General features: G+C 42.9%; 1 protein-coding gene across 3 annotated transcripts in view; it reads left to right on the top strand.

Moving 5' to 3' along the window:
• The window catches only part of RASSF9 (Ras association domain family member 9), a 54,862-nt gene extending 52,415 nt beyond the window's left edge, over nt 1–2,447 (top strand). For all 3 annotated transcript variants that reach the window (XM_030214593.1, XM_030214592.1, XM_030214591.1), the window contains one exon: nt 4–2,447. In XM_030214593.1, coding sequence (XP_030070453.1) covers nt 20–1,279 — 1,260 coding nt within the window. In that variant the 5' untranslated portion in view covers nt 4–19 and the 3' untranslated portion in view covers nt 1,280–2,447. The remainder of the gene's footprint in view (nt 1–3) is intronic.
• The last annotated feature ends 21,388 nt before the right edge of the window (nt 2,448–23,835 follow it).

Here is a 23,835-nt window from a genome sequence, read left to right as displayed (position 1 = left end):
TAGACCTTCAACCAAGAAGATGGAGTCTGCTGAGAAAGAAATTGTAGTGTGGGTTTGCCAAGAAGAGAAGATTGTCTGTGGACTTACAAAGCACACGTCATGTGCTGATGTTGTTGAAGCACTGATCGAAGAACATCAAACCACACACAAAGACAAAAGTTTTCTTCTAGGACACCCCAGTAATTATTGCATTGTGGAGAAATGGAGAGGTTTCGAGAGAGTTTTGCCACCTCTCACAAAAATGTGGAGACTCTGGAAGGCTTGGGATAAAGAACAACCCAACCTCAGTTTTGTCTTGGTGAAGTCAGATGCATTTCTTCCTTTCCCGATGTGGAGGACGGCTGAAGCTAAAGTTGTGCAAAATTTTGAAAAACAAAGAGAGCGCAGCCCGGCGCACTACATTAAGACATTACCAGTAGACAAACAAAAAAGAGTTGTCAGGAAAGCCTTCAGAAAGCTAGCCAAGATTAAGCAGGACGTCGTTTCACAAGACAGAGACGAAATGGAGACACTTATTCATCTAATTATATCCCAGGACCATACTATTCACCAGCAAATCAACAGAATGAAAGATTTAGACCTGGATATTGAGAGACATGAAGCTATGCTGCACCTGGACCGAATAGAAAATGATGGGGAAAACTATGTCCAGAATGCATATCTACTGAATTGTTCAAATTTCTCAAGTAAGGAAATGCTCACGCCATGCACTCAAAATAAACCTGAAAACTTGGACATAAGCGATGAAACTTTACAGGTAGAAGAAAAACTGATACAACATAAATTGCTTATTGAAAGTCTTTCTGCAGAGATTGAAAAAGAGATACAGAACATGTGCATGGAGAGCAACGCAGAGGAGATGTGGATGGAGGAGAAATCCCAGGACGAAGTAGAAAACTCAAATTTGGAAAGCATCAAGTGCGAGTTAGATAAAAGCATGGAATCTGGCTTACAAATGTACACGTATTACAACTGCCTTCAAAAGGAGCTGAAAAACAGTGACTTAGTGCTTCAAAAGAAGGCACAAGAATATGATGCACTAGCAGAAGAGTTTAATGCATTGCACACCGTTGACAAAAATGACTATAGACGTTGCGTATCTGACAAAGAACAAGCAATCGTTAGAGGAGCAACCAGCAACAGCTATGTAGTTTGTAACTCTACTTTCAGGATAACTAATTTGGATATCAATGACACCGACTCTGACACTGGCATAAGTTCTACCCACAGTCAAGACTCTGAAACGACCTTAGGCGATGTAATACTATTATCAACATAGAAGTATTTATGCAGGACAGTGGCTGCCTCTATAGGGTATTTCTGTGTTATTACTCTTAAATTCATGTCTTGGTACTACACCGCCAGTTGTCATGTATACATCCTGCTAATGACTGCAGGAAAGGGAAACATATATAGATGGGCTGCAAACTTTCACTGGAATACGAGCTTCTTATTAGGTTGACCTGCAACTCATCTTCTTGGACTACAGAGAAAGATCATGGGGCATCAGTCAGGTTTTCAGGATACCCATAATTAATATCCATTAAATAAATTTGCATATAATAGAGGTAGCATGCATGCAAATTTCTCTCATATCTTTAACACTTGACTCGTTAGTGATCTCCAAGGCCTATGATTGAAGACCAAGGTCTATAAGGCTTTTCTCACTTTCCATGTCATTAGAAGAAGATAATAAATTTGGCCTAAAAGGCCAAATGATTTTAAACTAACCCTTGATCATTTATAAAATGTTATCATATGATAACTCCCGTGCCCATCTCCACCAAAACCAAAAATAGATATGACTTTACTGACTGTAAATTTGCCTCTATTCCGGCTGAATTTCGACTTAAAACGAAGCTCAGTAATTTCGACTTCTGTTTTTAATTATACTTCACGCAATTCAAGGACCTTGAACGGAGAGTATTAAAATTATTGCTCAACTTCATTTGTGCAGTCTTTCATCTCTATCACACTATTCTTTAAAGTTGTTTTTATTTTGTTACGCATTAAAATGTCTTTGACTCGCCCGGGATGAAAGTATTATTGAAGCCTATTTTGATAGCTGTAGTATGAGAACAACCTGAGGGAGTCTTCATAAACTGAACAAGTTACAGTTTTTTTAAAGATGTCCCTGTGGTGAACAGGGTGGGAAGATTTCTTATTAATATATATATATTTTTTTGTGCAGCTCATGGTTCATATGTTTTGCTTGGCCTAGTTGCTGTAATGCGGAATACTCATTTTACATATTGTAGACGTGTTGACTGTCAAAAGCCAGACATTTTGACTGTTCTGTTAAGTTATTATAATTAGAGGAAATTATTGCTGTCATAGTAAATGTATAAAACTCTGCTGTTTTTCCAGCTAGTACATGTGATGTTTTGTCACTTCAAACATTCTTTAGTAAGACAGTATGTTTGGTTAATAAAGACCTTTATATTGGCTCTGTAGATTGACTTATTGATATAGGGTAACATTAAAAACATAAAATGGCTATGGGGGCCCTTTTACTAAGCCATGTAAGCATCTATGCGTGCCCAACGCGCACCAAAATGGAATTACCGCATGGCTACCACATGGATCTTGCGGTAGTTTCATTTTTGGCGCGCATCCGATACGCACATCTGAAAAATATTTTTCATTTTCGGACGTGTGGAACAGATGCTCTCCAAGTGGCATTTGGTGCGCGTAGGTCATTTCCACCTGGTTACCGCGTGAGCCTTTTCCGCTAGGTCAATGGCTGGCGGTAAGGTCTCAGACCCAAATTTTCATTTTGGTGCATGTCCATTTTCGGCAAAAATAATAAAGGCCTTTTTTACAGGCACGCTGAAAAATGTATCGCTGCACGCCCAAACCCGCACCTACGCCATCACAAGCCATTTTTCAGTGCACCTTTGTAAAAGGACCCCTAAGCTTTTATACTATAGACACAAACTGGGAAGAAACCTTTAGAGATGGAAAGCCAGAAAATTCTCGTTTTGTTCAGTTGTATCTTCACGGAGATGACATCAAATAAAAATGTTGTGGCCCCCTTTCTCACACTCCCCCAACCCAAGCTTTCCATTCTGGAACCTTCTCTCTGTGGCCACCTCTTCAGAATCCCCCTCGCTGCAGGACACCCTCTCACTTCCCATAAGCACCCTGGGCCTACCTCTATCCCTGGTGCTGTAGTGGGGGATCGTTGTGGCAGGACCAATGCCCATTCATTTTTGCCCATCGTCATGGCTGCATCCAAGATAGAGCCCATCAGTGCTCACCCTAGTCTCACATATCGCAAGTCAAGGGTGAGAGGTCACTGTTGTCATACTGGAGACAGCAATGGCCATGGACATGATTTAATGAGTATCATTCTTGCCCCAATGTTTCGTCACTGGCCTACAGGGATAGAGGTAAGTCCAAGAGACCTGTGAAGAATGGGGAAGGGCTGTTATTAAGAGGAAATATTGGTCATGTAAGGGGGCAGAAGGGGGGGGGGGGTTGGATCATGTTGGGGATGGGTTGCTGCTTGCAAACCTGCATTGGCAAACAAAACCCTGCCCGTTTTTATTTGCCAATGACAGGAAACAGTTACCCTTCCCTAGTACATAGACCTCTGTTTACTAAGGTTAGATTGGTTATTGTTTTGCAAACCACCTAGATAGCTAATGGGTGGTATGCTGATGATTCCCTCCCAGATCTAGCTCTCAGCACCAGAAATTTCTGCAGGAATCCAGGCCCAAGTCTCAGCCTGCCTATCTGACATTGCTGCCTGGATTTCTCACTGCCAAATGACACTAAACATGGCCAAGACTGAGCTTCTTATCTTTACTAAGCATTTGCACTTAACGTATGTCAATAGCTAAAATCAGTGCACCTTAGTTGCAATGGCTGTGGACTAATTGTAGGGACATGCCCAGCATGTCCTCTGGAATTAATGTATGGACATAGTCATTAGTACCTATAGAACCTGGTCTTAATTAGCGTGGCTGTGCAAAGCGCCTCCTATTGCGAAGATACTAAGTGAAGTCATGCTAACTGCACAAATGAAAGCAAAAAATGAATTACTGTGTGCTCACTGTGTTATGTAGTCCATGCTATTCTCCATCCATGCCCTGCCTAGTTCTTACCCCCTAACACAATAAGCAGTTAGGGCTAGATTCTATATGTGACATTGAAAACAGACACGCTTACCACCACATGTCAGGGGGACCAGTGCACTACAAATGCTGGCCTCTCCCATGACCAAATGCCTTGGATTTGGCCGGGTTTGAGATGGCCGGCATCGGTTTCCATTATTGGCGAAAACCGATGCCGGCCATCTCAAAGCCGGCCATCTCTGACATTTGGCCGGCCCCAACCGTATTATCGAAATGAAAGATGGTCGGCCATCTTTTTCGATAATACGGTTCAGTACCGCTCTTTACGGCGCCGGCCATATAGATGGCCACCCATGTAGAAAGCTGGCGTTGTTCGAGTATGCCCCTCTATGTTAACAGCTTAACACTCTTTATTAAAAGATCCCATATGCGTATAAATTAATGTGATGGCAACATCAGGTTTAGGTGGACAGTATCTTACTTCAAGAAAACAGGAAGGGATTGCAAAGTTGAGCCTCAATTTTCCACCATTATCTCTTTTTCTGTGGCATATTCATGGGTGCATCTGAGTGGGCTCAGGCCTACCCAGCAGTGGAACAGCTGTGATGTGGTTGGCAGGCCTCCCCAAGCTCATCAGCTGAAGACTCTTGGCATCTCTTCCTCCCCTCCCTCCCAGGCAATCGGGCATTTCTTAACTCCGCTCCTCCAACAACCTCCCTGTACCTTTTAAAGCCTTCTGTTCTTCACTGGCAGCTTATGCGGAAACAGGAAGTTGCATCAGTGGGAAGGCTCAAGGCTGACATGAGCAGTGAGTATGAGGCATTGCTCGCTGCCAGAGAATAACTGAAGACTTTAAAAGATAGGGGGAGAGGGGGTTGGGGGAGTGGAATTAAGAGATGCCTGATCACCTTTGGGGGAGGGGAGGGAGATAAGCTGGGCAGGGGTTGGGGATTGCCGTGCCCACCCACTCCCCTACTATTCAAGTGTGTACACATAAGTTCCATGGGGTGATTCCCAAAATAAGCACACAATTTCACTTTGAAAATCTGGTGAAGCCAGCAGAGAGAAAGCTTTGTGCATACTTTTCACATGTGTGTGGTTATAACATTCCCTCTAAGATGTTCATGCTGGGTTTTTCTTTTTTCTTATGTAATTCTAAACCTTATGTTTCGCTTCCATTTGCAAATTCTCTCTCTCTTTCTCTCAAAAAATATTCATACCTCACATATTCACGCTTGCGATTCATACTTTTCACCCCTTTTGTTCACGTTCATTTATACCTCACATCTACTTAAACACATATCAGGAAAGAGATAATTAAGGACATGCGTGTTGGAGTGAAGCTGATTGAAAGCAGAAACCTGTCCAGAAATGCATGCAAAAGAGATGTATTCACTTTTTTGAGGTATGCAGGGCCTTCAGAGCTATGCTCAGCAATCAAAACATGCAAATCATTTTTGTTTGTTTTTAAATCAAAGTCAACAGCTGCGGTATGTTTTTGGAATACATCACTCTAAGTACCAAACTGGGGTAAATGGATTATTTGCTAAGTACCTATTTTTATTAGTATATCTTTTTTTTCCTATTACGCGTAGCAAAAAATATATATTGCAAATGAATGCGAGAGGCTTGTACCATAGCTAATTTACAAAACATTTGGTTTGTACACTTTTGAAGTGGTCTATTGAGTGCAGTCTGGGTTTCATAAAACATAAAATGGTATGTAAGACAGAGAACCTGTTTCCGTTAATAACTGAATGCAACATTAAATGCGATTTTTTTTTTTATGTTTTTGGTTTTAAAGCATATTTACAATGCATATATGTGACTTATGTACCTGAAGGCTGAGTATATTTAATTAAATTATTATGGTACTCTGGAGGTGTAAATTAGTTTTGCTTTATCAAGTCATCTCAGTTTTTCCTATCCAGATTAATTAACCTGCAGTGACTGAAATACAAATGGTTATCATATTTTTCAAGTTGCAGCACATACAAAAAGATTAAATGTGTAATATACTTGTTTTACTGTAGCTGTGTTGTGTGCTCTTCTGGGTATTTAACAGAAGCATCTCTTTGTAAAATATAACTTTTTGTACTTTTACAACCAATGTTTTCATTGTATTTCCTAGTATACCACAATAGGAACATCCATCCTTAAAAAACCAATGTCGCTCACTTGTAACAGCTGCTTTCCATAGCAAGTTGGGTGAAGCACACGGTAATGGAATTCAGACATGCGTGGTATAAACACAAAGGAATCCTGTTTAGAAGGAATGGATCCACGGAATCTTAGCGGAGATTGGGTGGCGATGCCGGTAATAGGGAACAAAACCAGTGCTGTGCAGACTTCTATGGTCTATGCCCTGATCGTGACTGAATAGATATGGATGGGCTTGAGTGTAAATTTTAAGGGATTTTGATGTTAGCTTCATAACATTTAGTACAAGAAGAGTGCTAGGCAGACTTCTATGGTCTTTGCCCTGAGAATGGCAAGGACAAATTAAACTCGGGTATACATATAAAGTATTGCATACCATGTAAAATGAGTTTTTCTTGTTGGGCAGACTGGATGGACCGTACAGGTCTTTATCTGCCGTCATTTACTATGTTAGATGTTACTTTGTGGACGATGACATCATGTGACAGTGCAGTATTTTATACTTTTAAAAGTCTGCTCAGGTTGAATAAATAATTTTTGGATACAGACATTCCATGCTGGTCTGTTCTATTTTTGCTGTTCTGGATCTTGCACATTGTCTGCCTACTTGTTTTCTTGGTCCTGCGTACAAGGCATTACAGTAGTCTAGCTGTGACATTATCAGGGCATGGACTGTTGTGATGAGACTCATCTTATTGATATATATACCAGGCTGTGGCAAAAAGGGGCCGACACTGACGTTGGTGCGTGTTTTACACACGCAACGAGGCTCCTTTTTACTGCAGCTGGTAAGAGGAAAGTCTCGCTTTCCTGCAGGAAATGGCCATGCGGCAAGTAAAGCACTTCCTGCACAGCCATTTCGGAGTGGAGCCCTTACTGCCACCCGTTGAGGTGGAGGTAAGGGCTCCCACATTAACCCAGCGCTAACAATTACCGTAGGGTACACTCTGGCGCTACAAAAATAAATACATTTTTGTAGTGTCGGAGATGATGGTGCACTAGGGGTGGGAAGTACCCGCCAGGCTGCTGTGGTAGCCCGGCGGTAATTCCTGTGTATAGCGAGAGGTAAGCCCGCTTAGTAAAAGGAGCCAAAATTCGTATGCAATTTGATTCTTGTATTACACTCGAGGTAGAAGCCAACTGGTCAGACATTCACTCACTCTACCGCAAGCCTTTCAGCATAGGGACCTGTTTCTAAAATGTTGCACACTATGGGCTAGATTCTATATATGGCGCCTGAAAAATCTGCGTGGAAAAAAAATTACGCCTAGGTGTATTCTCTAAAGTATGCCTAAAATGTATAGAATAGACTTAAATTTCCGTGCGATATATAGAATGTGCCGAGCGACTTGCCAAGTGACTAAATGTGGTTGCATCCATTTAGGCCACATTTTACGTGGTGGAAATTCTGACATCTAAATTAAGCGTAGCTTGGGTGTATTCTACTACTACTACTACTACTTGACATTTCTAAAGCGCTACTAGGGTTACGCAGCGCTGTACAATTTAACATAGAAGGACAGTCCCTGCTCAAAGGAGCTTACAATCTAAAGGACAAATGTACAGTCAGTCAAATAGGGGCAATCTAGATTTCCTGAAAGGTATAAAGGTTAGGTGCCGAAAGCAACATTGAAGAGGTGGGCTTTGAGCAAGGATTTGAAGATGGGTAGGGAGGGGGCTTGGCGTAAGGACTCAGGAAGTTGATTCCAAGCATATTCTACAATAATGCCCATAGCTATGTCCCTTTTCAAATATGCGACTTAGAATTTAGGCGCACCGCGTTATAGCATACACTTAGGGGGTCTTTTACAAAGGAGCGCTAGCGTTTTTAGTGCACGCTAAATGCTAGAGACACCCTAGGAATATATGGGCATCTCTAGTGTTTAGTGCATGCTTATTTTTAGCGCACGTTAAAAATGCTAGCGCCTTTGTAAATGGGGCCCTTAGCGAGTTGTGCGTGTAAATCTCATTTAATGCCAATTAGTGCTGATAATTGCATGTTACCATCCAATTAAAAGGGCTGATTAGCTAATGAACCTATTGCGCATTGTTATTGAATACAAAGTGTATAGTTTTAGGCACCATATCTAGAATCTGGGGGCATATGAACTTCTCGTTTTCCCCCCTAAACCCACCTCTCCTCTTCCCCCTTTCTCTATCTCTGTTAATGGCTCTCACATCCTCCCTGTCTCCTCGACTCATAACCTTGGAGTCATCTTTGATTCCTCTCTCTCCTTCTCTGCACATATTCAACAGATCGCCAAAACCTGTCATTTCTTTATCTACAATATTAGCAAAATCCGCCCCTTCCTTTCTGAATAGGCTGCCAGAACCCTTATCCACACCCTTGTCACCTCTCGCTTGGACTATTGCAATTTACTTCTCACTGGTCTTCCACTCAGCCATCTCTCTTCTCTCCAATCTGTCCAAAATTCTGCGGCACGACTTATTTTCCGCCAGAATTGTTATACCCACACTAGCCCACTCCTCAAGTCACTTCACTGGCTCCCTGTCCGCTTCCACATTCAGTTTAAACTTCTCGTACTGACCTTTAAATGCATCCATTCTGCAGCCCCCGCACTACCTCTCCACTCTCATCTCTCCCTACATTCCTCCCCGTGAACTCCGCTCACTGGACAAATCTCTCTTGTCGTCCCCCTTCTCCTCCACTGCTAACTCCAGGCTTCGCTCCTTTTCTCTCGCAGCACCTTATGCCTGGAATAGACTTCCTGGACCTATACGTCTAGCTCCATCTCTACCTGTTTTCAAATCTATGCTGAAAACCCACCTTTTCACTCCTGCTTTTTAACTCCTAGCCACTACTCAGTTGCCCTCCCCTTGTCCCTTCCTTCCTTCTCACCATGTACTTCCCTCACCCGTAACTGTCTTGTCTGTCTGTATTATTTAGATTGTAAGCTCTTTCGAGCAGGGACTGTCTCTTTGTATCAGGTGTTCAGCGCTGCGTGCGTCGGTAGCGCTATACAAATGCTAATAATAATAATAATTCATATGTTTGATAGTTTGCACATGTGCAGTCAGCATCCTCTTTGCAAACGGGGGGGCACTCTCTCGAAAAAGTGCACACTGTTATTGGCAAATGATAAAACAGAATTTTTATGGGGTTTTTTGGCACATTTTCATTTGGTAAGGGCATGAAACAACATGTTTATATTCATTACAACTTGATAAATCACTTTTTTTAGCTTATAAATCAAAGCGCTGCACAATAAAATATATAAACATTTTTAAAAATGAAAGGAACATCACTAGTAAACAGGATAAAATGCACACACACCAGAATAATCAGCCCCAAAACAAACAACTCCATCCCAATAAAACCAAAAATAGAAGCACTTTCTAAATTTGTTTCTAGAACACATTAACAATGCATCACTCCAACCTATTCTAGATCTGGATGACTTTCACATTACACAATGCGCGACTCCCTGGAGAAACATTTGTACTCTGAGACTGGCTCTACTGTCTATGTGCCCTACTTTCTGCCTGAAGCTTTTTCCCTTATTCTGGCAAAGTTCTTCTGTGAACACTAATCAGTGCAGTAGAGTTTGTCAGAACAGGATAAGATTATTGCACTATAATTACATTTATCCTGCAGTAACAATATTGAGATGAAAGATCTCATTCAGAGTGCGACCAGACTACGTGGAAATGCTCCAGTGAATTTTACAGCTTCACGTTTAGGAAAGGAATCACGAAATATAAATCTGACAGACACACATGAGGTGCTCTTTCTTCCCTGCATGCCAGCTGCTGCTCTGGGAATTCTATAATTTACAATATAGGTGAGCTAACAACCAGTGATACAGACCTTATATTCTGACAGTACCCTGTGAAAAGAAAATTACAGAGCATATTCAAAAGCATGGATTAATGAGACAAAGTCAACATGGATTTAGTGAAGGGAAATCTTGCCTCGCCAATCTACTACATTTCTTTGAAGGGGTGAACAAACTTGTATAAAAGGGAGCCGGTTGATATTGTGTATCTGGATTTTCAGAAGGCGTTTGACAAAGTACCTCATGAAAGACTCCAGAGGAAATTGGAGAGTCATGGGATAGGAGGTAGTGTTCTAGTGTGGATTAAAAACTGGTTAAAAGATAGAAAACAGAGAGTAGGGTTAAATGGTCAGTATTCTCAATGGAGAAGGGTAGTTAGTGGGGTTCCCCAGGGCTCTGTGCTGGGACTGCTGCTTTTTAACATATTTATAAATGACCTAGAGATGGGAGTAACTAGTGAGGTAATTAAATTTGCTAATGACACAAAGTTATTCAAAGTCGTTAAATTGCGGGAGGATTGTGAAAAATTACAAGAGGACCTTACGAGACTGGGAGACTGGGCGTCTAAATGGCAGATGACGTTTAATGTGAGCAAGTGCAAAGTGATGCATATGGGAAAGAGGAACCCGAATTATAGCTATGTCATGCAAGGTTCCGCATTAGAAGTCACGGAACAAGAAAGGGATCTAGGTGTCGCCGTTGATGATATGTTGAGACCTGCTCAGTGTGCTGCTGCAGGTAAGAAAGCAAATATAAAGTTAGGTATTATTAGGAAAGGAATGGAAAACAAAAATGAGGATGTTATAATGCCTTTGTATCGCTCCATGGTGCAACTGCACTTCGAATATTATGTTCAATTCTGGTCGCCACATCTCAAAAAAGATATAGTGGAATTAGAAAAGGTGCAAAGAAGGGCGACAAAAATGATAAAGGGGATGGGATGACTTCCCTATGAGGAAAGGCTAAAGCAGCTAGGGCTCTTCAGCTTGGAGAAAAGGCGGCTGAGGGGAGATATGATAGAGGCCTATAAAATAATTAGTGGAGTTGAACGGGTAGATGTGAAGCATCTGTTCACGCTTTCCAAAAATACTAGGACTAGGGAGCATGCGATGAAGCTACAATGTAGTAAATTTAAAACGAATCGGAGAAAATTTTTCCGGGGGGAACCCCTCCCCAGAAATGGCTTGCGTGGCAATAACCTGATGGTAATCCGCTGGGTTAGCGTGGGAGCCCTTATTGTCATCTCAATGAGTGGCAGTAAGGGCTCCCCATCGCATGGTCATGCGGCAAGAGGTCTCTTACCACATGGCCATCTGTGCCTGGGGTCTTGTTACCCGCTGTGGTAATAAGAGCCCTGGTGCGTGGGGAAAAATAGCCCCTGCTGCCAGTGCAGGACCCTTTTTTCTCCAGCCTGGTAAAAGGGTCCCCTACTGCACTAAACATTAGGCTACTCTTTTGCCACCCTTTAAATAAATATACTGACTACCATTGCTGAAAATTATCTACAATATCGCCTCTCTATCATTAATACTGAGTTTGAGCATCATCTCTTTCCCTGTTTCATTTCTCTGCCGTGTTGTTTCGATTGTCATTTCAACACACTGTTGACTGGTTGTTTAATGTTCTCTGAAACTCTCAGTGCAGCAAACTCTCAAATGTATGCCTGTTCGCTTCTTGTATTCCTAAATCAAGCCCTGAATGATAGCCACACATGTTTTAAATATCTAATGCTAATTTTTAAACAGAGAGCAATTTGTTTTTCAATTTATTCAATCAGAATATCTAATTTGCCCATTTTAATGCTACTTCAAAGTTATGTTAACCAAATAAGTACATGGATACATATTACCATAATTAGCATTTAATTTCTATGCAAATGAAAAAAATATGATGAATAATGAAAACGCTTGTGCTAAATCCAACCCTTTGCGTAAAACAGAAACAACAGAAAAGTAAAATTTAAATGTCAGAAAAAATGAGCAATAGGCAATTTGGGGGTGTAGTATTCAACATGGGCTACTGTTAAGATGGGTTATTTTACCACTAACTTATGCTATCTTTGCACAGGTCCCATTTTGTGCATTGAGACCTAGGTCAATATTTTAGAAGCTGTATTCCTATTTTGGACATTTAGATGTCTGTATTGTATTGACATACATATCCCAAATTTATAAAGCCAGAATATAGACATCTAAAAATACAATCCAGCTTATAATAGAAAGACAAAAAAGACCTAAATCGGGAGATAGGCGTTTATCTCCCAAAAACGAATAACGCGGTATAATCGAAAGCCGAACTTGGACGTTTTCAACTGCATTCCATCGTGGAAGCATACAAAGTTGACGGGGGCGTGCCGGAGGCGTGGTGAAGGCGGGACTGGGGCGTGGTTATCACCCGAACAGAGATGGGCGCCTTTCGCCAATAATGGAAAAAAAGTATGTGTTTGTAGCTAGAATTTAGAGCACTTTTCCTGGACCCTGTTTTTTCACGAATAAAGCCCCAAAAAGTGCCCTAAATGGCCAGATTACCACCAGAGGGAATCGGGGATGACCTCCCCTGACTCCCCCAGTGGTCACTAACCCCCTCCCACCACAAAAAATGATGTTTCACAACTTTTTATTTTCACCCTCAAATGTCATACCCACCTCCCTGGCAGCAGTATGCAGGTCCCTGGAGCAGTTGTTAGGGGGTGCAGTGGACTTCAGGCAGGTGGACCCAGGCCCATCCCCCCACCTGTTACAATTGTGCTGCTTAATGCTTAGTCGTCCAACCCCCCCCAAACCCACTGTACCCACATGTAGGTGCCCCCTTCACCCCTTAGGGCTATAGTAATGGTGTAGACTTGTGGGCAGTGGGTTTTGAGGGGGATTTGGGGGGCTCAACACACAAGGGAAGGGTGCTATGCACCTGGGAGCTCTTTTACCTTTTTTTTTGTTTTTGTAAAAGTGCCCCCTAGGGTGCCCGGTTGGTGTCCTGGCATGTGAGGGGGACCAGTGCACTACGACTCCTGGCCCCTCCCACGAACAAATGCCTTGGATTTATTCGTTTTTGAGCTGGGCGCATTCATTTTCCATTATCACTGAAAAACAAAAACGCCCAGCTCACAAATTGTCGAATAAAACATGGACGTCTATTTTTTTCGAAAATACGGTTCGGTCCGCCCCTTCACGGACTCGTTCTCGGAGATAAACGCCCATGGAGATAGACGTTTTCGTTCAATTATGCCCCTCTATAACTTTATAAATGTATGATAAATGTATGATATGCTGTGATCTGCCGAGAATTGTAGGATCATAAGGAACTGACATTTTTTTAAATAAATAAATACATATGTGATGGGGACATAATCTGGGTGTCTTTTTGGAAGGACAAGGAAGGGATCAAAATTTGAATGTCCAACTCAAATCGCAGAAGAAAAAGGGATATCCATGTCCAAAACGTTGGACATCTACATTTAGACCTGGTGCTTGGCATGTCCAGAGGTGCTCCAATTGAACAATTCTCCACTGGATGAGTAAGGGAAGTCACAGTAGATGTTTTTCTGTCCCTGGAGTGTTCACAATTCTAAAAGAAGAAAAAAAAAAAAGAAAAGAAAATTCCTCCATGTCCATCTTAATAACAGGCTATGGACTTTTCCTCCAGGAACTTGTCCAAACTTTTATAAACCCAGGTACACTAACCACCATTACCACATTCTCCAGCAATGAGTTCCAGAGCTTAACTATTCTTTGAGTGGAAAAATATTTCCTCCTATTTGTTTTAAAAGCATTCCCATGCAATTTCATTGAGTGTCCCCTGGTCTTTGTACCTTTTTGAATGAGAGGAAAACCAATTCACCTCCACCCGTTTCACTCCACCCGTTTTGTAGACCTCAATCATATCTCCCCTCAGCCGTCTCTTTTCCAAGCTGAAGAGCCCTAACCTCTTTAGCCTTTCCTCATACAGGATCTGTTCCATCTCCTCTATCATTTTGGTTGCTCTTCTTTGAATCTTATCTAATTCTGCAATACTCGAAGTGAGGTCGCACCATGGAGTAATACAGAGGCATTATAATATTTCTTGTCTTATTTTCCATCCCTCTCCTAATAAGTCCTAGCATCCTGTTTGCTTTTTTGGATGCCGCCACACACTGGGCAGAAGGTTTGAGCATATTTTCTGCAATGACACCTAGGTCTTTCTCTTGAGTGCTGACTCCTAAAGTGGACCCTAGCATTAAATAACTATGATTCAGATTATTCTTCCCAATGTGCATCACTTTGCGGTTGCCTACGTTAAATTTCATCTGCCATTTGGATGCCCAGTCTTTCAGTTTCCTAAGGTACGCCTTCAATTCTTCACAATCCGCATGAACTTTGAGAACTTTGAATAGTTTCATGTCATCCGCAAATGTATTCACCTCACTCATTGTTCCGCTTTCCAGATCATTGATAAATATGTTAAAAAGCACCTGTCCCAGTGCCGATCCCTGTGGCACTCCACTATTCACCCTCCTCCATTGATAAAAATGGCCATTTAACCCAGGGACGTAGCCAGACAACAGATTTTGGGTGGGCCTGGGCAAGAAGTGGGTGGGCACCAAGTGCTCTCCCTCCCCCCCCCCCCCCCCGAAAAAAATATCTCAGCTGGCGGGTAAACACTTCTTTCCACCTTGGCAGTCTGCATCAGGCTTACGCTGAAAACTGAGCATGTGCAGGTGCCAGTATCATGGAGAGTAGCGTTTTCGTTACCATCAGGGGGAAGTCTTCAGCTGGCGGCGCTTGGGATCCCCACCAGCTACTGCTAAACTAATGGGTGGGCCTGAGCCCTAAATTGGTGGGCCCTGGCCCACCCAGGCCCACCTGTGGCTACGCCACTGATTTAACCCTACCCTCTGTTTTCTGTCCAATAACCAGTTCCTAACCCACAACAGAATGTTGCCTCCTATCCCATGATTCTTTAATTTTTTTCAGAAGTGTCTCATGAGGAACTTTGTGAACAACTTTCTGAAAATCTAGATATACTACATCAACCAGCTCACCTTTATCCACAGGTTCATTCATGCCTTCAAAAAATGAAGCAAATTCATTTTATTCATTTTCATTTGGCTATTTTGTTTTCATGAGAGCAAAGTCATTGAGGGGCCGATGCAGAACGTTGTGGGGTTCCCAAAGGCTGAATGTGATGCACAGAGGAACTCCATGCTGAATCCGTGCTGACTCTGTCCCATTAAACCATGTTTGTCTACGTGTTCTGTAATTTTATTCTTTATAATAGTTTCCACTATTTTACCCGGCACTGAGGTCAGGCGTTCCGGTCTGTGATTACTCAGATCACCCCTGGAACCCTTTTTAAAAACTGGCATCACATTGGCCACCCTCCAGTCCTCAGGTCCTACAGCCAATCTGATGCATGGAGATCTTTGACCTTGGTATTTGCTATGTCTTCTTTTTGCGAAATTATTTATTTATTTATAACATTTGTATCCCACATTTTCCCACCTGTTTGCAGGCTCAGTTGTGGCTTACATAGTTCCGTAAGTGGTGATTACCAGTTCCGGAGAGGAGAAATACATAGTTGAGGAAGAGGAGACAGAGTGGATTAGGTTATAGGAAAGAAAAGTTTGTCTCGTGATAAGAACTGAAAAGTATTAGGTTAAGTTTCATTCGTGACAGATTAACTTGATCAAATTAGGAATATTAAACTATAAGTCTGGATAATTTAGCATAAACAATTTAGACACAAAGAATACACAAAATTATAGTATTTTATCTCTTAAACATTAAAACATTCTGGTTAATACAGTACTTAGCAGTACACTTAACAAAGCTTGATTCCAACTCAGGGTTTCCATTCATTCTATACGACAAGCTAGTGAGTTCACGTTTCTATATTACTTGATTGAATGTATGCCTATACCTTTAATGTGACTATAAGCTTGCAAAACCATTAAGAATGATTATACTAGACTATAATAATGAGGCAAATGACAAATATTCAGGTGCATCCATCTACATTTATAATGCACTTAGAAAATAAATACATTTCTATAATTGAATTTTTATCATGCGTAATACTAGGAAATGAGTGACTTGGGAAGAATGTCAAAGATGCTGTTTTATGACTTTACAAAATGTGATTCCTTATTTACCAATTATGAAGGCAATGCATTAAACTACATTTGAATTCGCCAACGCTTTTGAGTCTATGTCACTCTTGTTATGCATTATACATGAACCTTGGATGAGCAAGCTACATTAGCATATGATCTAAATAAAGAGAGCCAAATCAATGATTTTAGTCAAAAATTTAACCAAAAATAATGATCTTCATTTTGCTCAGTATCCAATTGTGATCATTTTCAAATCTTACAAAGTGTAGTCCAGTGGGCGTATCAAGGGGGGGGGGGCGGTGGGGGCGGTCCGCCCCGGGTGCACGCCGCAGGGGGGTGCCGCAGCGCGCGCCTGCTCCTCCGAGTTCGCTAAACTTCGTTCGTTCGCTGCAGCTCCCTCTGCCCTGGAACAGGTTACTTCCTGTTCTGGGGCAGAGGGAGCTGCAGTGAATGAACGAAGTATAGCGAACTCGGAGGAGCAGGCGCGCACCATGGCACCCCCCCCCCCAGCGGCGTGCACCCGGGGGGGATGTCATTTCGCCGGAGGGGGGAGGTGTCATCTTGTGGGGGGGGGGAGGGGGCGCATCGGCGCTCCGCCCCGGGTGCCATCGAGTCCAGGAACGCCACTGGTGTAGTCTAAGTTTGTATCTATAAATAATTATTATTGTTATTTATTATACTATATATTTATTTTTATCTTTTTGGGTTGGGATGGGCACTCCTTGGCTCTGATCCCACGCTCCTGGATTAGGTTTCTCCACTGCCCACCCATAGCTCTATCTCTGTCATAGCTGTGGTTTTGTCTGAGCCACAATTCCTTTTTACAGCCAAGGGTTTAATTCTCTTAAATGGAATCCCCCTTCCCCTCTTTTGGGTCACCTGGCAGGGGCTTACAGGCAACCGAAGACCCTTCCAAAGGGCAAACACTTAACTTTATCTTCTCCTAAACGCCTTCCCCCTTGTCACTCTTCAGTTTCCTAGCATCATTTCTCTACATTCTATTTCCAAGCTATTTCCTTTCGACTGGGCTTCCTCCCACCCAGGGACCTCCCAGTCACTCCCCCCAGTAAATCTTTACAGGGACTTACTCTCTTAGTAATCCTACTACTACTACTACTACTAGCTAGCATTTCTAAAGCGCTACTAGGGTTACGCAGCGCTGTACAATTTAAACATAGAAGGACGGTCCCTGCTCAAAGAGCTAAAGAGCTTACAATCCCAGCCTAATAAGGGATTACACATGCTAGTATTCTAAATATTTATATGCGCAATGAGTACGTAAATGTTAGCACCAAATGTATTGAATTGTTCTTTTAATTGGTTGCAAGTTTATAGTATCCGTATTAACTGTATGAAGATGCTTGAAACACCCCCAACAGTTCATGCAGAAGATTTGCAGTTACTAAACTGTAATCTTACCATACGTAGTAAATAGGTCCCTTAGTAAAGTTACACACAAACAGGCTGTATGTGTAGAACTTCACCTGTCCATAGGACGTCTATTTATTTATTTATTTTATATAATCCACCTTGAATAATCCATCTTGAATAAATTCTGCTCCTCCCCGCCGCCGCCTCGGTCCCTGCAGCATTCTGTTTTGGCCCATCGTCGGCAGCAGTGCAATTCAAACAGGCAGCTCCGCTCCCCTTTGCCGCGTCCATCCGGCCCTCTCTGATGCACTTCCTGTTTACGTAGGGCCAGATGGACGCAGAAGAAGGGAGCGGAGCTGCCTGTTTGAATTGCAGTGCTGCCAGCGATGGGCCAAAAAAGAATGCTGCAGGGACCGAGGCAGCGGCGGGGAGGAGCAGAATTTGAGGCAGGCAACGCTCCCGGATGGCCGGACCCGGAGCCGCAGGAGAAAAGGCAGCGAGGGATGTTGGGTTGGGGCTAGTTAGGGCGGGCCTCGAGCAAAAGTGGCTGGGCCTGGGCCCGTCCAGGCCTGCCCGTGGCTACGCCCCTGGACTCCCAACTGATCTTAATATCCGAGTTGGGCATATCACTTTAAGGTAGGAGTTCTCAACCCACTGAGAATTTCAGGATATCCACACTGAAAATGCATGAGATTGATCTGCATACAATGGAGGCAGTGCATGCAAATTTATCTAAAAAAACAGCAAAGCAGGTGATCCACCAAATCCAATACGGAAGATAAAACAAGGTAGACCTTGTAAAAAAAAAAGTCTTTATTAGCAGATTAAAAGCTGCCAGAATTTCAATATAAAATGCCTGTTATGGCATGTTTTGCCAGTACAAAATGGCTGCATCAGGGCAGTGAGTTGCAAGCTGATATAGAATCCCAAAATGAGTCTGTCTGGTGCAGCTGTTAAAACTAGCAAGCTAGATTCTTGGATCAGTCTCTCATAAAAACCCTGTCCTTGCCTTGTTGCAAATCTCCTACATATTTGCTTTGGATGTCTTGAAAACCAGACTGGCTTGGTGTATCCTGAGGACTGGATTGAAAGCACTACACTAAGGCATCCACTTACATAACCAGACTCCAGTGGCGTTCCTAGGGTGGCTGACACCCGGGGCGGATCGCCGATGCACCCCCCCCCCCCCCGGGTGCAGCGCGACCCCCCCCACCCCTGGCGAAAGGACACCTCCCTCAGCGAAAGGGCAACCCCCCCGGGTGCATTTTTACCTGCTGGGGGGGGGGGGGGTGCCGCGCGCCTGTCGGCTTCGCTCGTTCCATGCTCCCTCCGCCCCGGAACAGGAGGTAACCTGTTCCAGGGCAGAGGGAGCACAGAACGAGCGGAGCCGACAGGTGTGCGGCACCCCCCAAGCAGCGTGCACCCGGGACGGACCGCCCCCCCTTGGTACATCACTGCCAGACTCCCCTCTGTGCATGACCCTGAAATCAAAGAGTAACCCCCAATGTGTTGAAAGATGGGGATCCCTGTAAGATCTGCAATTCTAGCAGTGCCCTTGAAAAGTTAGCTTTAAAAATTACCTTTCCTTTTGCATTGTCACTATAAACTAATAATCCGTTCCAAAGGCTTGATACAGTTGTTCTGCTTTTCTTATTCATAATTAAAACGTTTAGTTGCAATATTGACAATAGTAATTATGGGTTGATGGATATGATTGATATTCCACAGGAGAGCACCATCAAACAGGAAAATATTGTTAAGCTGCAATATGTTTTGCAGAAAGAAAATCATCTGCTTTGGCAAGAAAGGTCTTTAAACCTTTTATTTAATTTAAAAAGAAAAGAAACAATGCTTTGATCAGTGAAGCATTTCAGAAAGCATGTTTATCCCTTAAAGCAATGGCTAAGCATGACAGCTCCTCCATCTGTCTGATAAATTAGGATCCAACATATTTGCTTGTGAAAAGAAAAATATACCAGTCTGACTTCTGCATGTGTCTCAGTTGAACTCTCCAGTGTAAAACAACAATAAGATAATTAAAGTAACAACTGTCTGAAGAGAAGGGGAAACATAGCCATGTTATTATCTGAAGTATATCTTAACCAAATAAAAGGCTCTAGGACAGGGTGCCTGGAAGGTGTTCTTTAGCATGGTGCATTTGGTCCTAGCGCTCAGTTATCCCTCTGCCTCTTTTCACCCTCTGTCTTTCCAAGATATAACATAACCTAGTAATAACATAACATAGTAAATGACGGCAGATAAAGACCTGAACGGTCCATCCAGTCTGCCCAACAAGATAAACTCATTTTACATGGTATGTAATACTTTATATGTATACCCGAGTTTGATTTGTCCCTGCCTTTCTCAGGGCACAGACCGTAACATGAAGTAGACACCAGTGAATGCCCCAGCCTAAGCGTGAGATCACGCTTGCAAATGTCACTGAGTCTCAGCATGCATCATTCCCAACAACTTTACTGACATCATTTATTCCATCAGTAATTGATTTTGCTACCATGCATGTTGATGGCCCATCTCCGAAAATCCCCCCATCATAATGTTGGTAACATATAGCCCTCTGATACAGGCCATTCACTCTTCCTTGATATCCATGAAATTTGTACCATTCAAAACCAAGAAACTTTGAGGTGAATATTATCTATTTTAGGGTGAATTCCCATTTAGCTACCTTTTACAGGCACGTTTACCTCCTCTCCAAAAAAAAAAAATCTGGATACAAATGGAGATTCACCCAAAGCATGGGGAAGGTTCACACTAAATATCTCTGCATATGCAAGTACCATAACATAAATTGAACAAGAGTGAATGCCCCAGCTCAAGTGTGGGATCACATTTGCAAGCGTAACTGCGCCATTCCCAATAACTTTACAGACAATACTTATTCCATCGGTAATTGATTGTGCCGCCATGCTTGAAAATGGCCCATCGTCAGATCTCCCACCTTTTTAATGCTGGTAACATGCAACCCCTCAACACTACCCAAGTGCTTTCCCTTGATGCCCCTAAAATTTGCACCATTTAGAACCAAGAGATTTTAAAGTTAATATTAACAGTGTTGAGGTGACTTCAATGAAGCTACCTATAACAGGCCCTTCCACCTCCTCTCAAAGAAAAACAAAACCCCACGTATTTTGTCTGACAGAACCTCGTACTCCGGAGAGTATATGATAGAGCTACAAAATCCTGAGTGGAGTACAATAGGTAAGGGTACACTGGTTGTTTACTGTTTCAAAAAGTACAAAGAACGAGGGGACACTCCATAACGTTATATGGTAATACTTTTAAAGTGAATATGAGAAAATGTTTTTTTTTTTCAGTCAACGAATAGTTAAGCTCTGGAACTCGTTGCTGGCAGATGTGGTAACAGCAGAGTGTAGCTGGGTTTTAGGAAGGTTTGGATAAGTTTCTGGAGGAAAAGTCCATAATCTGATATTAAGATAGATATGGGGAATGCCACTACTTATCTCTGGGATTGGTAGCATGGAATCTTGCTATGCTTTGAGATTTTGGAATTTTAATATTCTTTGGGATTATGCCAGGTACTTGTGACCTGGATTGGCTACGATGGAACCAGGATACTGGGCTAGATAGACCACAGAGTAGCAAAGCACCAAGGGCGGCTAACAATGCAAAAGTGTTGAAGCCCGGGAAGAGAAGGGTTAAATCCCCTAGTGTTGGCCTGTGTCTGACATCATCATGGGCGTGCGTGCCGGACGTTTGCCCAAGCGGAGCTAGGCGATGCTCCTAGGAAGGCAGAAGCGGTCTCTCTCTCCTCTCTCCCTTGATGATCATGGAGACGCCAGCATGAGTCACGGTAAGGCCATGACAATCTGAATGGCAGGGTGGTTGTCCATGTTATGGATCCCCTACTGGATGTAGCCACCGCATCGACTTTTAGTCTAGTGTGCATCTTTGAAAAAGATCCACGTCAGCCAAATCTTTTCCAATACACATGTGAACTTGTAGATGTCCCAACTTGGACATCTCATTTCCAGTTTGTTTATCCTTTTCTAAAATGCTGCTGAATATATCTGTGGCCAGAAGAACTTGAAATCTAACTGGATACCTGAAGAAATAGAAAAAAAAAAGTAACTTGCCCTAGATCACAAGACATGGCACTGGTGGAGGCAACAATTAAACCCTGACTCCTGTGATCTTCAGCTCATGTCCTCACCAACAGAACTCACAACATTGTATTTATTTATTTATTTATTTATTTTATTTATTATTACATTTGTACCCCGCGTTTTCCCACTCAAAGCAGGTTCAATGCGGCTTACATAATAATAATATAGATTACAGAGTGTTGATAGAAAAAAATATTAGTTAATTATAGCAGAGTAATAAAAAAGAGATAGGTAGCATGAGAGTTATGAGCAAGGGGTAGATGAGCATTGGAGGAGGGGTAGAGGGGGCGGGAGGGTGATGGGACTTGGGAAAGTATAGGGAAATATGGTGAGAGATGTAGTCTGGGTCATTGTCGTTGTCTTCTGGATATGTGTTGGGTAGATGGGTTCACAGGATTAGATTGGGTCATTTGGGTAGGCTTGCTTGAACAGATGGTTTTTTAGTGATTTCTGGAAGGGTAGATAGTCGTTGACTTTTATGGGGTCTTTTACTAAGCCGCGGTAGCGTTTTTAACTCATGGTAGAAATCAGATGGCAGTAAACGCTGAGATGCCCATTATGATCCTATGGGCATCTCAACGTTTACCACCAGCTGATTTCTACTGTGAGCTAAAAACACTATCGCGGCTTAGCAAAAGACCCCCCTTAATTTAGAAAGTGTTAATGCCAGCTCTGTTGAACATCACATTCTCTACGCCATTCAAAATGGAATGGGTAAAACATATTACTTCTAAGAAGGACTAATGGACACAAGGGCCTTTCACTCATATCCAACTAACAACCTCCTTCACCCTCTCGTTCAGCTATGCAAAATCCACCCGACCATCACCCATAATGGATAGAAAGACCAATTTGATGTTATTTAATTAACCGCTTCTCACCATAGGCATAACAGCAGTGTACAGTTCAGTATAACCAGTGGTGTACCAAGGGGGGAGCGGTCCGCCCCGGGTGCACGCCACTGGGGGGTGCCGTGGCACGTGCCTGCTCTGAGTTCGCTGACTTCATGCATTCGCTGCAGCTCCCCCTGCCCTGGAACAGGTTACTTCCTGTTCCGGGTCAGAGGGAGCTCCAGCGAACGCGCAAAGTCAGGGAACTCTGAGCAGGCGCGCGCTGCAGCACCCCCCCCCCAGCGGCGTGCACCCGGGGGGGGGGGTTCCGCGCTGCATTGGGGGGGGGTGCTGCACCCGGGGGGTGGGGCGCCGCCCCGGGTGTCCGTCCCCCTAGGAACTCCACTGAGTATAACACCATATAACATAAACCAACCCCTTTCTTCTAATCTAAAATTCAAACAGTAGCCCTGACATGAAGCCCTGCTGTGTCTGCTCCTCCCCAGGCACCAAGGGGGGCCCGGGCAGTGGAGTTTTTTCTCTCCTGCTTCTGTCGGGATGGAAACACCTGGGTTCCCTCAGGAGCAGGAGAGAGAGAGAGAGAGACCAGACCCGGCACTGGGTCCCCCTTGGTGGCTGGGCCCGGGGAATTTTGCCCCCCCCCCCCCCCCAGTGGCAAATCTATCTACTGCATATTCATTGAAGGTATCCTTACAACCTGACTGGCTAGGTGTTCCTTGAGGACTGGGTTGAAAACCACTGCTCCAGAGTGAAAATGATCTTAAAAATCAGCTTCTTCCGTAAAAATACTTGGGAGGCAACCACAGTTCAAGTGGTTTCCCAGGAAGAAACAAATTCGAAAAACCGACTTTAAATCTTCCTTAGTTCTTGGGTCCCAAACCCTGTCTGTTCAACCAAGGTCTAATGAATGCCTTTTCAAAACCTCTGGCATTCAACCGTAGGAGACGGGTTCATTAATCACCCATTCCAACTTAATCATCAGACCAGTTCTTGCAGATTTCATAAGGACTGAAAGAGGACATGTGTCCAATGCACATGCCATGAGCCTATTGTTTTGTAAAATCTCCAGTATAAAGTAATGGAAACTACTATTTAACAGTTCATAACTTATAATCGGGGCTTCTTTGAATTGCACACAAATATACAAAAGAATTTGCTTAGCAGATTGAAAAACAGCTGCAAGGCATTTTTTTTCTTTCTTTTTTTTCCCCAGCATTTTCTTTTCTGAAAATTAACATCTGCTATTTTTAGATATTTTAATTGCCTTAATAGTTGGGAAATAAAAGATTTTATTTGTCAAAGTAATCAATTCTATCTCAGCCATTTTTTTTATTCTGGAAA

The sequence above is a fragment of the Microcaecilia unicolor genome, chromosome 9, assembly GCF_901765095.1.
Source record: "Microcaecilia unicolor chromosome 9, aMicUni1.1, whole genome shotgun sequence".
NCBI classification, from domain to species: Eukaryota; Metazoa; Chordata; class Amphibia; order Gymnophiona; family Siphonopidae; genus Microcaecilia; species Microcaecilia unicolor.
Note: the sequence above shows the minus strand (reverse complement) of the source record. Positions and strands in the feature narration are given on the sequence as shown.